General features: G+C 40.7%; 2 protein-coding genes across 10 annotated transcripts in view; one reads left to right on the top strand and one right to left on the bottom strand.

The window, feature by feature from the left end:
* Positions 1-11,522, bottom strand: part of SESN1 (sestrin 1) — a 99,147-nt gene extending 87,625 nt beyond the window's left edge. The window contains exon 1 of one of the 4 annotated variants that reach the window (XM_072831838.1): positions 11,456-11,522. Coding sequence is in view for 1 of the 4 variants with exons in the window: in XM_072831834.1 (XP_072687935.1) it covers positions 10,110-10,391 (282 nt within the window). In the remaining 3 variants the exon portion in view is untranslated. Of the gene's footprint in view, positions 1-10,109; positions 11,275-11,455 lie in introns of those variants that run through there. The other 3 variants (XM_072831834.1, XM_072831836.1, XM_072831837.1) reach the window with 3 other exon arrangements.
* A 290-nt stretch (positions 11,523-11,812) lies between these two features.
* Positions 11,813-17,078, top strand: part of CEP57L1 (centrosomal protein 57 like 1) — a 69,041-nt gene continuing 63,775 nt past the window's right edge. For 2 of the 6 annotated variants that reach the window (XM_072831844.1, XM_072831841.1), the window contains exon 1: positions 11,822-11,959. The gene's annotated coding sequence lies outside the window, so the exon portion shown is untranslated. Of the gene's footprint in view, positions 11,960-17,078 lie in introns of all 6 variants that reach the window. The other 4 variants (XM_072831839.1, XM_072831845.1, XM_072831840.1 and 1 more) reach the window with 4 other exon arrangements.

Raw genomic sequence — 17,078 nt, 5'->3', positions numbered from 1 at the left:
CCAAACTAAAAAGATTAAAAGACTGCTGCAGATGACTTAAGATTACTTGGTTCCAATGCCATGACAGATTTTAAGGGGGACAGGCATGGCAGCTTAGGAGGAGTCCCAAAGACACATACCAACCACATGCAACCAAGCAAATTCAAGAAATCTAACATGGTGCAAAATCTCTTCTAGCCCCGTTACCTTTCTTGAGGTATCTTTTTGGCAAAGTATTTTTGCTCAGTTACTTTGTTTTAATCACATCTAGCTGTCTTAAGTGGGGCCAGTTACCTGGCAAGAATGAAGGGACTATTTTGGGAACTTTCAGTTTAATAATTTGTCAGGATCCCATGTGGGGAGCAGAGAAGGAACACGGATAGCGCAGCTCTAATCTTCTCAAGTAGACCTTCAAGGCTAGCAGTCCCTGCAGCAGATAACTTGCCTGAGTTATCAGCCATGAATCTACCAAGCATAGAAGATTCAGTTGCTTACTGACAACATTGGCATACAAGTCATGATTTGCTTTTCCTATATTACATGTCCCTGGAGATGTATTTGAAAGTCAAATGCTCACAAGTGGAATAATAGACTAACATGATATCAAGGGAGGAATCCAGTTCCCAGAAAGCTAAAGCTAAAACAGTATTTATAAAATCCTTAATTTGCTTCCTAGAGTTGTTTTTTCCTCTAGGGTGCTATCCTCTGGGCCAGGGAACCTGGAAAGTCGGTGAATATTTTTCTGGTTGCCCAGAAACTTGGGGTACCCTAAAAAGCATATCGTGCCAGGGGGCTCAATTTTCCATCTCTATTGCACTGTGGAGGCAGGACAGAATATTAATAGTTAACATTCACTGAGTGCTTACTGGATTCCAGTAAGCATTGCACATGTTACCTCATTTAATCCTTTCAACTCTGTGAGGGAACTGAGGTTTAAGGAGGTTATGTAATTTGCCCAAGGTCACAGAGTTTGGCAGAGCAAGACTTAAAGCCAGGTCTGACTAACTCCAAAGCCCATGATCTTGACAATTATACTCTGATCTTGTCCAAATACCAAAGCAAAGGCCTTGGCCAAGGACCTCTTCATACTTGACCACCTGGATGACACATGCAGCTGCCTACTGGCTCCCTGCTGGTGCCATCCTGACAATAGCAGAAGGGTGTTAGACTCCAAGGAGGAAATGGATGCTACAAATCTGCCATCACCACTACAGCAAATCTCTGAGCAAGCCAAACATCTACCTTGGGGCAGTGGTTGGTTAGAAGCACCCTGTGCTAAAGTTGGACATCAGCACTAATCAGCTTTTTAATGAAAATTCAATGTACAAAAGGCAATTAGGAGTGTTAATATATGTGGATACAAAGTGTGGGATATTAAAAAAATCCTGAAGTATAATGCCAGTTCGGAGTTTGACTCATTAACTAAACCACCTAAGACCAGGCTTATCACCATCATCATCACTGATATTTATTGAGCACTTACTATGTACTTCTACGCTTTACACACTCACTTAATTCTCAAAACTACCCTGAGTTTGGTATTATTATTCTTACCCTCATTTTACAGATAAGTAGTCTCAAAGAATTTATCCATAAATAAATTTGTAGGTAACAAAGTGCTTTACCAATATGATCTTTTTAATAATCAAATCATAAAGTAGATACATATGTAAATTTACAGATGAGGAAACTGAGACTACAGAGATTTATTCATGAGCATATGTCTGGTAAAGAAAATCCAGTAAGATCTTTATTTTTTTTTTCCCAGTAAGATCTTTAAATTACTCTGAAGTAATATCTCTAGTCTTTATTTTTTTTTTCCCAGTAAGATCTTTAAATTACTCTGAAGTAATATCTCTAGTCAATGTGAGACTGTATGCTTAGAACAGAAAACAAAATAAGTCAAGAAATTTTTAAGCAGAATCATTATTAAAATTAAGTGAAACAGCCTTTCTTCTGACATGTCAAAAGGCAGATAAACATGGTGTTTGGCACAGAGAAAGTACACAACAAATACCTAATAAATGAAATGAGAAGAAATAATTCACAGGCCAAATGGTAAAATCTACACTGTCTCAAAAAAAGTTTAATTCTTGGGATGCCTGGGTGGCTCAGCAGTTAGGGTCTGCTTTGGCTCAGGGCATGATCCCAGGTCAGGGGATCGAGTCCCACATCGGGCTTCCTTGCATGAAGCCTGCTTCTCCTTCTATGTCTCTGCCTCTCTCTCTCTCTCTCTCTCTTTCTGGGTCTCTCAGGAATAAATAAATAAAATCTTGGAAAAAAAATTTAATTCTTTCTTATACTCAGAACCTCTGTCATCAACAAAACTGAATCAATACAGGTTATATTTTATAATTTAAGTCTGCCAATGCATACATTACTTGTTAGATGAAAAAGTAGACACATCTTAATTTGGTGAGGTATAATTTCTGTATCTTTGAGAGAACCCTGGTTTGTGAAAAAAGTCTCTCCCTATCACTTAAATCACTTTTTACTTTTGAAAGGCTTCTCTTAAATATGTCCTTCAGTACCACTGAACATATCACTCTACCACTATTTTGCAAGGCTTGGTCTTTATCACATGATTGGAAGAATATCTTGCTGTGTTTAGGCTATGAATAGCATTTGAAAAATTACTCAGTTATAATTATAGACAGCTAACACCTGCCAACTTGCTAGAAAATGAAATCATGTAAAATTTTAGGAGGAGTGTGCAATGCCTGTCAAACACTTAAGTATCAAAACAGTAAATGCTTACTTTGAGTGATTCTAACTAGACTTTACTGAATATTACACATACAATTGATGAATTTTTAAATAGTATATTAACTTGTCAATTTAAATAATTTTTTAAGTTAAAACACTAATTGAATACTATTTATTTGTTTAAATGAAGAGTATTCATTTAATATGTATATATGAAAGTTGATTTGGATAACCCACAAACTTCACATCATATATTTTCTTTCCCTTTAGTATGGTTTAAAAGCTTAAGAAGTTTTAAGGTAATTTTATAATATAAATAATGTATAAATATTTCATAATAATAAATTATAATTCATAAATCTATGAAACTACCTTTTTAAATTAAAACTACCTATTTACCACATTAAAATGGGGTAAGAATAAAATATAAAACTAAAAATATCTCATTTTTCTAAGGTAGTGACATATTTCATTGTATTCTAAAAAAATTTTCTTATTTTGTTATATAAAAGAGATTAGAACATAAGACAGGTAATTGCTGTGTTGCCAAATTTCACATGAGTTTTTTTTCTTATAAATTGAAAAATGTCATAAACTGTGACAGTCTACTAGTAACACAAACTTAACAATAACAATGCCAACTGGAAAGATCCAATAAATGGTCTAAATTGTTACCCTACAAAATTCCTAAGTATTACCAGTGAAAAAGCTTTTTTAAAAAGTAAACATCTTTTAACCGACTTTTTAAAAAAAATACACAAACATTATGATAAATGTATGTTTATCAGCACTAGTTTAACTTGGTGTAGTAACCACAAGGAAAAAAGCAGCAAAGCATGAAATGTTCCCATAGTATGCCTATTTAGCTGAGGTTTTCACACTTCTATTTCCAGACTGCCCAATACCCCCAACAATACCATCATCAAATATTCTGAAGAACTCTCTGATGCGCCTGAGTACATTGTGCCTGCATAGAGTACTTGGTAATTTTATCAAGGTCAACGAAGATCTGACTTAACGTAATAAATGTGGTCTAGAAAAGTTTAAGTCCTATTTTCCATTGACTTCCATTTAAAAAGCAAGTATTTTACCATATGGCATGACAAAATAGACTGGTTTGAGAAACTGCGACAAAGAAGAGATTAAAATTGGTGGCAAAGCTCGCCTGGTGCTAATGTACCTCCAGCAGTACTTTTCATCCTTCCATGCACTTTAGGCACTGCCTCGCCCACGCCCCCAGCATTTCCCCTGTCCTTTCACAAGTTCTAAAAATGTCCTGATTTCTACGGTTCCTCCAATCCATGTTAATTTGCTTCCACATGAACACTGTCGGTTTTCAAATTTGAAAATCCTTTATGATTAAGACATGATACCAAATAGGACCTTTTTGTGTCAAAGTTTTAAATGTTTGTTAACACTTTATTATATGCAAGATTCCATGTCTACTTTCTGTCAGGTCAGCTTCAGCAAATCCATAAGCTGTTTGAGTTATTAATTTATTTTCTATTCAGATGGCTAAAAGATATCCTACAAATTTCTAATGGTCACCCACCCAAAGGAAAAAAATATAACTCTAAAAAAGAACAGCACACCTATTTTCTAATTCTTCCACTCCATGGATGATCTGAATAGCAGTTTAAGGACACAAAGTGTTTAGATGAGAAAATAATTCTAATTAAGCTGAACTATTGTTTTTCAGACAGTCCTTCCTGAAGTCATGAGCAACCCATGACCTTAAATTGGAATCTAATAAGCAAGAGTTTAACATCCCATTTTTCTACAAAACACTATATCCCATTTATAAATTAAACAGTGTGTTGAAAAACCCCATTTTTGAATTAATCATTTTGAGATTTTTTTTTTCCATGCTAGAGACCATCTGGGGCACTGTAACAGGAATTAAATATTTGAAATCTGAAAATTAAAAAGAGTATCCTTGTTAGTTTCAGTCTTTCTGAAAGTCAGAACAAAGGAAGGGGACAGGATGTATTTATATATTATAAAGAGGACACTGAGGGTAGATAGTGCAGATATGATTCATCCTGTAAGCCAGTGGGGTTAAAAAAAAAAAAAAAAGATAAGCTATTACTTTGTCTGCAAACCATTTAGGGAAAAAAAAAAGTTAATAGCTGCCTTCAGTTTCTTCACATTCTCCATCTAAAGAAACAGAGACAACCTGAGGGGAAATAGCATTCTCCACTGAGATCAAAAAGCTACTAAAGAAAGTGGTCAAAGGTAGGAATAAAGTCAGGAAGGCTTTCTCAAGGAAAGGGACTGAGTTCTCAGCATGTTAGTAAAATAAGAAATGCCAGAAAATAATGGATATAGAAGAAAGATAGTATAAATACTGAAAGAAGACTCTCATATTTGCTGTGGCTAGGAGCAGCAGTGAATTTGGTTGAGATGCACCACCTAAAACTTTTGGCTTTGACTACATATAGCAGTAAAAAAGAAATCAAAACAATTTAAAAGGCCAAATCTGCTTCTAGAATGTTCCTAATCTCATGTTACATTTTATAGCATCATTATAAATTATGTTTCTAACCTAATATAATCTAAATTATAACTAGACCAAAACAATATTTTACCTAGTGAGATATTAGATCAGTTCTAATATAGTAGCCTCTGAATAAACTTGACTGCTTTCCGTCCCCCTTCTTCCTCACCAATAGAAATTTTTTTGTTCAAGTGATGGGGGTGTCCTGGCTGTCAGGGGCTAAATGCAGATTAGTCCAAACCAAAATGAGAAACGCCCAATATCCTTGCCAATGACTAGCTTAGAAAAGGGCATGTGACTCAACCCTAGTCAATAAAAACTGACAGAAGTCGGCTAGAGGCTATGAAAAAAACCTTTCTTCCCTGATAGACACAAGTGAAAAAAACCTTCTTCTCTGTTGTAGATGGGTCATGACTGCACATGGAACCTGGAACTGTTGAGGCAACCTTTTCGCCATGAGTAGAAATAGTACTTGCTATGCTGAGGAAAGGAAAGCAGAAAGATAGAAGGTAAACAAAAAGGTAATGTACTTCGGTAATGAACCAATCAACCAACCTTGAAATTGCCCAACCTCAATATTTATTATGTTAAATAATAAATCTCTTATTGTTAAACCTACAAACTATGTATTACCCAAACTGGATAGCAAATGGATACTCTAACTACAACTCTTAAAAACTGAAATGTGCATCATACCCATTTCTCCTTGGGTGGGGGATAACAATTACTTCACTAAATGAAAGTCTCCTCCACCCCACTTAACAAAGATATATTACTATTTGTTACTTATTCTAAATTTTCTAAAGCCAAATTACTTTCAGATAGTGTTAATTGCTGGCAAGCTTATAAGAAATTTTAACAGTTTTCCTTTTTCACAGTACAGAAATGAAAATGATCAAATGACCATTCTTAGAAAAGTAATTGACTATTTTGAACACTCATAATCTTTTGATGAATATCACACAGTCACATTCCTCCCTTAATTATATGCATCATAAAGACTACAATTCATCCATAGACTATACTAATGTATCCAACCAGTTTTAATACATCTGTTCCTTTGTTTAGAGAATCAAACATATCAAAAAGGTATTAAGAGATTTAGAACAACAACAAATCCAGCATAAATAAAGCCTACTATGAGAATAGAAGACCTTCCTCAAAAGCAGGGAACGGTCTTATTGATTTTCCAGTCCACCGTACAGTGCCTGGCACAGAACAGTTCTCAAAAGTGTGTTCAATAGATATAAATATGTTGATGTGAAATCAATAAACTGAGAACAGGAATACAGAGAATGCTCTCTCTCAATGTGCCAATTTTTTTTTTTTTTTTTTTTTACAGGTTTAGTCATTTTGAGTTGAATCCATCCTACCCCTGCCCTATTAACTCTTTTCCCAACTACCAGACCTCTGAGCTGATTTACAGCAATTAAGAGCAGGAACAGCTGCAGGAATTGCATAGTCAGTTCAGCTTCTAATGCCTTACTAACATATAACAGAAAGCATTATGGAGCACTACATTTTATTATTTGGCTTGCCATGTGAGGCTAGAACAGTAATGTGGAAGCCAGATGACGCTGGACATTACGTGACATTCTTAAGTTTAAATTCTATCCTCAAGGATTTTAGGCAGGAGAGTAACAAGATCAGATTTCATTTTAGATAAATGACTCTGCAGTTATGTGGAGGATGGATATCAAGGTGGAGGACGGGGAAGTGACAGATAACAATGGCAGGACTACAACTATCGTAGCAGGGGCAGAAATACCTTCAGGAGCTTTTTCTAATCAGATGTATCATAGGAAACTTAATCTCCACACATCCAAGAGAGAACTCACCACTCCTCCTAAATTGACCCTTTACATCTCTTCTGTCTCAGGAAATGACTGAACTATTCGCCAAGTAGTTCAAGCCAGAAATTGGAGAGCATCCTTGATTTTGCTATTTCCCTCATCTCCTGTATCCAATTCAATACCCTATCTTGGGGTTACTAACTCTTAGCGATCTCCCAAACCCATTCACTGTTTCCCACTTTTCCTACTATATCCTGCTCCACCATAATTTTTGCTTTGAACTAGTGGAATAACCTAACTGATGTTGCACATCCACTCTTGACCCCTGAAATTCAGTCTCCATGTTGCTCCGAAAGTAATCCTCCTAATACACCATGGATTATATCATCATCTTGCTCAAAACCCCTCAGTGGATTCCAATTGTTACTAGGATAAAGTCCACCACTCTTAACTCGGCCTACAAGATCCTGTTATCCAACTCCTGCCTATAAACAGTAAGAATTCCTGATATCGCTGAGCATTTCTTAGGTGCTAGGCACTGCACTATGTTTTGCAAGTGTTACTCATTTTATTCTCATTGTGAGCATCATCGTCATTTTGCAGAGGAGGAGACTGAGTCAAGGAGAAATTATGCAACTTATTCAACATTGTAGAGCTAATTAAGTACTGGAGCCAGTTCGCACTACAGAGAATGTGCTTAAGCTTTCACTCTCCCTTCAAAAATATGCTCCAACCACACTGTGTTACCTTTCCTAGAACTCATCAGCTCTCTCTTGCCATGAGGTCTTCACACAACTGTTCCCTCTGTGTGGAATGTCCCCCTCACAAATTTCATTTTCTGCCTGGATTATATCTATTAATTTGTCAAATCTCTGCTTAAATGTCATCTCTTCAGGGAAGTCTTCCCTTACTAAAATTACATTATTTGTTTACTTCCCTATGATCTGTCTCCAGTAAGAGGTCAAAATTGTTCATCACTGGTTCTTAGTTCTTAGAATGGCATTCACGGGGGGTTCAATAAACATCTGTTATGTGAAGGCATGCATGAATGATGTGGGGATGGAAACTCCCTACTCTGATAACTTTATTCAGGCTGATAAGAAATAAAAAGTAGCCAAATATAAATCTGTTCATCCACTGGATATTTAGTAGCTTCCAGGTCCCAGCCAGTACTCTTGAGAACTTGAAAGGCCCTCCTGGGGTCACAGACACATAAACATGTGATTATAGCACAATATAAGAGTGCCTGTTACAATAGTAACACGAATTAAGTGCAATAGATGCAAAGATCAAAAAAAAAAAAAAAAGAATATAAATCTATGGAGAACTTTCACAGTGGAGGGGATTCTTGAATTTTTTTCCAGGATGAGTGAATTCTGAAATATATATCACATGGTCTATGTCTTTCACTTGTGAAAAAGGAGAGAAGCATTCATTTTATACTGGGGCACTTTACATCTCATTTAATTCTCACAACAGCTCTATGTTATTATTCCCATTTTATAGATGTGGAAATCCAAGCTAAGAGAGATCAAGTAACTTGTCCAAGGTTATACAGCACATTAATAAAGGAGGAGAATTTGAGCCGAGGTCTAACTCCAGTACCCATTTACTTACCAATATACCACAGTCCTTTGACCCTGCACTCCCCAGAGCCTAATTACTTCTGTTTTCAATATAATTCTGAACTAAATTGGTTATCTGCTTTTCCATTTGAATATAAATAAGCAACAAAATTAAAGATTCAGGAGAGACCAAAGTGAAAAGTATGTGACAGTAAGGGGGAGGAACAGAAAAACTATTAAAAATCGAACACAAATATTTTTAAAAATGGATCATATAGCCCTATACACTTCACCCTCAGCTAAACAACAGTACTTGATGTGATTAATGATGATCCATAATGGTGGTTGTAGACACTGCAGTCTGAGAAATAGAGAAATAACTTTTAAGGCTTAAAAGTCTTAGGCACCTAGAAAATTAATTCTTCTCTGGTAACTCTGGACAAATGAATTGTAACGGTTGTTCCCAAACTTTGTGGGAAGAACTATCCCAAGATCTTAAACAGTCTTCATTTTATGAACATGATTATTTTTTCTGTTGCTTTAAACCAACCAAAATAGAAAAAACTATTAATCTTAGCTTATACACCCAAGTGAATTATAAGTTTTAAGAGCTTTTCATAAATGACTTCAACACGTGGAGTAATTCAGACTGACCAACAGAGTGTTACTGACCATTCTTATGATCTAAAAACAAACTTTCTCTAAACAAACAAAAAAGTCAAAATAAAACCCTTCTGATAAGTCCTCCAATAAAACTGGACAGATTGGTTATGCACAGAACAGGAGGAAAATTAACATTTTTAATCTGTTGCACTTTTTGAAAACTTAAACAGATGCCTACGTGAAAAAGAAAAATCATGCAATTGAGGCAAACACAGAGAAAACCAATTGAGTCATTTACCACGAGTGTTTCTGCCATTCTACTCAACCTGGGTTCAACTTTTCAATCTTAAAATGTTACCTCCTTTTCTAATCTAGGCTTTTATTATTTTATGTAATTCATTAAAAAAAAAAGTCGCAAAAAGGTCGCCTCTAGAGAACAGACCCTGATTTTTTGTTTTGTTTTTAAGAACATGAGAAAACTGACCAATTATCCTGAATTTAGTGAAGGAACACTTAATACGCTTTATCATCTCAGAGGCTTGTAAGTGAGAAACCATCCACACAGAATATCGTTTGTAACGATGTGAAAAGCATCCTGGCTATCACTTTCCAACATGTAAAAATGAATGCAAGAAAAAAAAGCAAGTCTTTACTTGCGATTAACTGTAACTGTCTCATAGTTTTCCTAGAGGAATGCAGTTTCTGCTAAAAAAAAAAAACAAAAAAAAACTCTCTAGAAACACAATACTTGTTTACTCTTATTTGAAAATGGCTTTTACTTTAGTTCATCTTGTACAGTTTGGGCCCCAAATTCCACGCTTTCCAAGCCACCCCGAGCTGTGGCATGAACTCACAACGGGCTCGCAGAACCACCTACTAGGAGCCCACAATACAAAGGGAGGGTAAGTGTGCAAGGAAACCTGCACTTGCACCGGGCGGACAGTTGCAATCACAATGTTTTCTTACCTGGACGCTCTTCAAAATAAATTCACTTTTCTCTCTTACATCTTTAAAGGGACATCTCTTAGAAAGCATGAGCAGATGAGCAAGAAGTCTATTCAACCCATCCAACGAAGCCGCCGGGGGTGAAAGCCCGTCTGGTGGACGAAGAGGCGCCTCTCTCCCCCAACGAAGATCCTCGGTCTTTCTCAAGACCGTCTGCCTAATGCTTTCCAGCGCGGTCTCTCTAGTGCTCGGGTCTCTACTGCACAGCCCGTCCCATCTCACTTCACTGTCTCCTTCAGCCATGACAACCGGAGGGAGGGTCTCCTTGGGCCGCCTTCAGTTCCCCGTCGGCATGTCCCCACGAGCACTTGGTCACTTTTAAAACGAGGCACGTGAGAAGAAGAAAACCGGGGACATCGAGTCGCCGTGAAAACACAGCGGCCTCGGTGACATCTGGAACCACGAAGCGTCTTTTTGGACCGACGCGGGGCACAACTCACTCTTCTCTCCTACACGAAGGGGCAGGGCAGTCCTCTTGGCAGAGACACACGCACAAAAAAAGTTGGAAAGCTGAAACCCTGCAGCGCTGGCTTGGCCGGACAGGCCGCCTCGGGGAAGTGCGCTCCTCCGCCTCGCGGGGTCAGCGGATATCCTCACGTCGTGCAGCTGTCAAATCCCAGCTCTGCCCAGGAAGGCCGCTCGCAGTGGAAGGCGCCCCCAGCCATTCGGGGATTCTCGTCCGGGCGGCCACCGAGCTCCCGGGAGCATTCCCACCCCGCCCCTCCTCCGGCGCCAGGCCCTGCCCTCCGCAGCTCCGCCCTCCGCCTCGGCGGCCGGCCGGCAGCTGCCGGGGAAGCCTCGCCAAGCCCTCCTTGCTCGCCGGCCGCCGGGGTCGGAGACCCGGGCGCTCCTTGGAGGGGGGAGGGTGCGGGGTGCGGGGTGCGGGGTGCAGGGTGCAGGGCGGGGCAGCCTCTGCAGCCGCTGCCTCGGCTGCAGCGTTGGAGGAAAGCGGCCCCGGCCCCGGCGACGCCGGAACCCCGGGCAGACGCCACTTCTTTTCCTCTACCTGCGTCCTCGCCCACCGCCCGCTAAGCCGGACCCGCGCAGGGCCGGGCCGCCGAGCTGGCGCACAAGCGAGGCCCCAGGCGCAGAGCCCGCCCCTTCGCCCAGCCCCATCGGTGGGGCTCGGCCCAGAGGGCGGGAGGAGGGAGGGGAGATGGGGTCCTCACCCCCCTGCAGCCCCTCCCCTTTCTCCGCCCGGCATAAACCAGGAGCCGCCCCTGCCCCAGCGCCCTCTTCCCCGCCCAAGCAGACGCGACCCGCGGAGGCAAAGCCATTGGAAAGAGCCCCGCCCTCCGACGGGCTACCTCCGGACCCCAAGTCCGCGCCCGGCCGCCAACTGCAACCGGCTGCTACGCATGCGTGATGGCGAACAGAGCGCATGCGCCGAACGGACTTTTTTTTTTTTTTTTTTTTTTTTTTTTTGCGTCGGGGGCGTTTCCGTCCCGTGACGTACGGATTCTCCCGGCTCGGAGCCGGGGAAAGAAAAGTTAAGTGCAAGTACAATGAAGCTATTACGGAGAGAGGCCGAGCACGGCCAAGAGGGCTTAGACACCTGGAGGAAACCTCATCCTCACTTAAGATCAGCTTGGAAAGAGTGACGGTGTCTTTATTACGCCAAATCCGAGATTGAAGAAGGCAGGGGTGGGGGTGGGATGGGGGGGGAGGGGGCGTCGTCGCATTGGCTTCTGGGAAGTGTAGTTTTGATGTACCGGCGCGTTCTGCGGGCGATAGAAACTACAGTCCCCAGGAGCCCCTGCGACGTTGCCCGTGGCGGCCTTCGAGCCAACGGTTAGCGCGGACGGAGCTTGGTAAGCGTCGATTTGGGGAGCGCTGGGGGGTTTCGGCTGCCAATTGAGGCTTTTTTTTTTTTTTTTTTTCCTTCGTTTCCTCAGGGATTTTGAGATCGAGGCATCTAGAAGATGGCCTAAGTCCAGGGGGTTTTGTCCGGTGTGTCTGGGAAGGAGTAGCGCGGGCGCCCCGGGCGGAGGGCGCGTTGGGGCGTGAGGAAGGGATGCGGCGGGAATGGTGCCCCGCGCGCGGCCTCCGCTCGCACCTCTGCCGGGGGGACCCGCGAGGGCGGCCTTAGGTGACCCCGTGCGCTGGCCCTGGCGTCCGCCTTTGCGCGGGGGGTGTTGTGTGTTTTGTGCGCCCAAAGGAGATCCCGAGCAGAAGCCAGTTGTCAGATCCATTTTGCACGAGAGACTAAGGGGAAAAGAAGAAACCCCAGCATCCCTGGATGGGAACTTTGCAGGCCTTCCCCCCCCCCCCCCCCTTAGGTGATGCTATTTAAAAAAAAAAAAAAATCTCCCAAGATTTAGTATGTGTTTTTTTTTTTTAAGATATTATTTACTTAATCATGAGAGACAGACAGAGAAGCAGGCTCCATGCAGGGAGCCGGATGCGGGATTCGATCCTGGGTCTCCAGGGTCACGCCCTGGGCTGCAGGCAGCGCTAAACCACTGAGCCACCCGGGCTGCCCGATTTTATTTTTTATTTATTTTATTTTATTTTATTTTATTTTATTTTATTTATTTATTTTATTTTTATTTTAAATTATTTATTTATTTTTATTTATTTTATTTTTATTTTAAAAGATTCATTTGCATAAAAGGTTCATGTTTGTTTGTAAAAAAGTCGTACCTCTGGAGAAAAGTCAAGGTGTGAAGGGCCGTCCGGTTCGTCAATGAGATTTTAATTCTCCGCATGGTGGGATGGATGGCGTTTATTACACCAGTGGAGCCGTGGAGGGGCCGGGGCGGCTCAGTTCCCCGGGTGGGGAGTTCGAGCCCCGTGTTGGGTGTAGAGGCCACTTAAATAGAAACTAAAAAAAAAAAAAAATGATAATGATAATAGTAAAGTCAAATAAGTTATTTTAGATAACTTAGTTAAATTTTAAATTATAATGATAATAGTAAAGTCAAATAAGTTATTTTAAACAGCGTACTTAAGTTTTAAATTTAAATTCCGTTTTTGAATTTTAGAAATTTCTCCTTGTGAGGTGCTGAGTATGCAACAGGGGGAAAAGCCGCAGCCCCCTCTCCAGTGATGGCATCTGGTAGTAAAATACACAATTACAGTACACAGTATGGTAGCTGGCTATCTGGGACGTCTAGAAAGAGGGTCTCTTGGCTTAATCCTGGAAAGTCAGGGAAATTCTTCATCCCAGGGAAAGAAGACCGGAAGAAGCCTATGGTGAGGCTCAGAAGGGAGAGAGAGAGACAGTACTTTCAGGAAACTGCAATAAGCCAAAATCCCCTCTATTTTGGGAAGGGTAACTTCCTGTGTGTTGATCTACTTTGAAGCCGCAAAGAGACCAGCCCTGTGAATTTTCCGGATGGTTTCTGAGAGTGACCTGACCTTGGACAGATTTGACAGTTTAAATGAATTAGTCTGATTTGAAAAGGCCTTGCTACTTTTATGCTACTTGGTTTAAATCTGATTTAAAAAAAAAAAATGTGAACTTGTGAGTATGATTTCAAAAAATTTAAAAAGACATTCCTTTTTTGTCCTTTTTTGGGGCTCCTCCTCCTTGTCCAATGCATAGCGTAGTTTCTTAAATCTAGATCCCCTTTTGCCTGCATAGTTGAGTCTGCTCCCATCCATACACATGGTTCCACTGCCACCTGTGACTTGTAGACGTATAGCTCCATCCAGCTGTACCCATGATCTACGTAAGCACAGCCTTTTCCAAACCGCCGTAATCTGTTGCCAAGACCATTGTCATAGTGATTGTTCACTCTGGCCTTTCTCCATTAGTTCTCCACACTGGAGCCATACTGAACTTTTTGAAATGCACGTCCTGGCCAGACTTTTCTCTTAAAATCATTCATTGCTGTCTCACTATTCTTAAGGCAAAACTTGTTTGTAAAAAGCCTAATAGCCTCTGGTCTCTTTCCACCACTGCAGCCTCACTTCGTGTATCTACCACTCTCCACCTCTCGCTACTTCAGCCATACAGATCTTTCTTTAGTCGCTGGTTTTCCTATTTCCACCTAATTTCAAATTTCCAACATATCTGTTGAGTGCTATGTAATGGGACAAGTACATATGTCATTGAGCACAATATACATTGACACTTGAACAACATGGATTTGAACTGCACAGGTCTGCTTACAAATGGATTGTTTTTTGATAAATACAGTACACTAGTGTAAATCTATCTTCCTTATGGCTTTTGTAATAGCATTTTCTTTTTTCTAGCTTACTTATTTTAAGAATACTGTATATAATATGTATACAGAGTATGTGTTGCTTATGTTATCTGCAAGGCTTCTAGTCAACAGTAGGCTTCTAGTAGTTAAGTTTGGGGGGAGTCAAAAGTTCTATGGATTAAAAGTTGTGGGATTTTTTTTTTTTACTTCCTGGTGGGGAGTTGGCACCTCTAACCCCCCACGTTGTTCGAAGGTCACCTGTACAAAAGTTCCTACTCTCATTGAGCTTACATTCTATTAGGGAGAGATCAACAATAAATATATAATATATGAGGCAAATGAAGACAAATGTGGTAGAGAAAAAATAAGAGCCAACCAGGAAGGGGACTATGAAGTACCAGATTGTGTGTGTGGGGGGGAGAGGGCAAGGTTCACTTTTAAATAAGGTTGTCAGAGACCTAATCAAGAAGGAGACATTTGAGGGAATATGAAGTAGAAGGAGGAATAAGCTGTGCCGAGCCTTGGAGGAAGAACGTTCCTGGGAAGAGAACAGCCAGTATAAAGGCCTCTGGGCAGGAGCAAAGAAATAGCAATGTGACTGGAGCACAGTAAGTGCAGGGGGGGAGAATAACTTGAGGTCACAGAGGAAGGAGGTCACATAGGTGGTTGAAAGGACCTTGACCTTTAACTGAATTAGGAAAGCCATTGGAGGGCTTAGAGCAGATCAGTTGCATGATCTGACTTTTCAAAATGATTACTTCTTTGAAACTGTGTTGAGCATAGATTAGGGAGAAGCGAGTGTAGAAGCAGAGACACTAGTTAGGAAGCTAAAGTGATAATCCAGGTGAGAGATGATATTGGTAGCTTGGACCAGGGTGCTAACAGTGGAGGCAATGGGAAGAGGCCCATAGTCTGGACCTGTTGTGTTTGTTTAGCTAACAAGTTTTACTGATAGATTGGATATGAGGTGTGAGCGTATAGGAGTCCAAGATGACTCCAAAGTTTTTAGGCTAAACAACGAGAAGAATGGAATTGCCATTTCATGTTGTGGGGATGTCTACAGATTTGTGTACAGAGGTAAGGAGATGGAAATCAAGAGTCTTGTTTGGCCATGTAAAGTTTGAGATGCCTCTAAGATATTCAAGTAGAGGTATGGAGTAGGCAAGTTAGGTAAAAGAGCACAGAGATGAGGTAAAAGATCTGGCTGTAGACAGAATAACTGGATTTCACAGTAGTGTTTTAATAGCAGTTAAAGCCAGCGTATAGTTGGTATCACAAAAAGAGGTACTCCGTAGGGTTTGGGTTGATCTGGAGTCATCTGCAAAGGCGACTATGCAGGAGCAGCTAGGGAACACAGGACCCACAGAGTGTGGTGAAAGTGGTCAAGGAGTACTACGTATGTGCAGTGCTGCTCTGGATCAAGTGAGATAAGGATTGATAATTGAGCACTACATTTAGGGAGTCATTGAGGATCTTGAGAGCAGTTTTGGTTGAGTAAAGAATATAAAAGTCAGGTGAGCATTTTATTTAAGAGAGAATGGGAGAAGAACTGGAGATAGTGAGTATAGAGGCAGTATGTGTACTGTGTTCTTTGTTCAGACTTCTTTAGCCTGTCTTTGACTCCCGTTCCTATAGATCTTAACTCACATACCACTTTCTCAGTTTACCTGATCTGAACAAATGTCTCTATTATAAATATACTCTTATTTTACCATATGCCTCTACTTGCGAATAAGTTACAAATGTAGTTTTATACTGCTCTGTGATAATTTTATGAAAATGTGTCTGCTGCTTTTTAAAAATTTGTTTATTATTTGAGAGAGAGAGAGTGCCTGCAGGGGAGTGGGAGAGGGGCAGGGAGGGGGAGAAAGAATCTCAAGCAGACTCCACACTCTGTGGAGCCTGATGTGAGGTTTGATCTCATGACCCTGAGATCATGACCCGTGTTGAAATAAAAAGTCAGATGCTTAACTGACTGAGGCACCCCAGTGAGTGTTTCTAAAGCTTGAGCACAGAAAAGCAACGACAGTGCTGATATTTGCTCATCATCCCCAGCTCTGAGTACAGTGCTTGGCATCTAGTATGAACTTCGTACATATTTGGTGGATCAGGGGAAGAAAAATATGTCACAGAATTTTCAAAGGTATTGCAGTATTTACCTATTGTTTACAAAAACACAAGATAATTGGTAGAAGAAGGTACTTTATTGATGAAGACATTTTAGGAAATGTCTTTTTAAATAGATTTTAATTATTTGAGAAAGAACTCACATAAGTCGGGGTGGGGGAGGGGCAGACTCCCTGCTAAGTAGGGGGCCTGGCACAGGGCTTGATCCCAGGACCCCAGGATCATGATCTGAGCTGAAGGCAGATGCTTAATGGACTGAGCCACCCAGGCACCCCAGAAGATTTGTCTTAAAAGAGAACTTTTATTGCTAGTGAATTACAGTGCTCACCCTCATGAAATTGAATTTGCTAACATTTTTACCAGATTTCTACATGCCTTATGTTGTTGCAAGATAGTAAAATATACAAAGAAAAAGTATAACATATATAGAGGAATTGCTGCTTTAAATGAATGGTGCATTGATCAAGGAAAAAGCTGACTGGCTGGTCTCTAAGAAGCCTTTATTATGAAATTCATTGATGAATTTACCATGGAAAAACAGCACTCCAAAGTCTTATGGGCTTAGAATCACAATTGGGCTAAGTGTGTGAGAGTTTGTGAGACATGGAAATTGTCTGTTGTGTGTGGGTGTATGTGAGAATGATGAATT

Source organism: Canis lupus, chromosome 7, assembly GCF_048164855.1.
Source record: "Canis lupus baileyi chromosome 7, mCanLup2.hap1, whole genome shotgun sequence".
NCBI classification, from domain to species: domain Eukaryota; kingdom Metazoa; phylum Chordata; class Mammalia; order Carnivora; family Canidae; genus Canis; species Canis lupus.
Note: the sequence above shows the minus strand (reverse complement) of the source record. Positions and strands in the feature narration are given on the sequence as shown.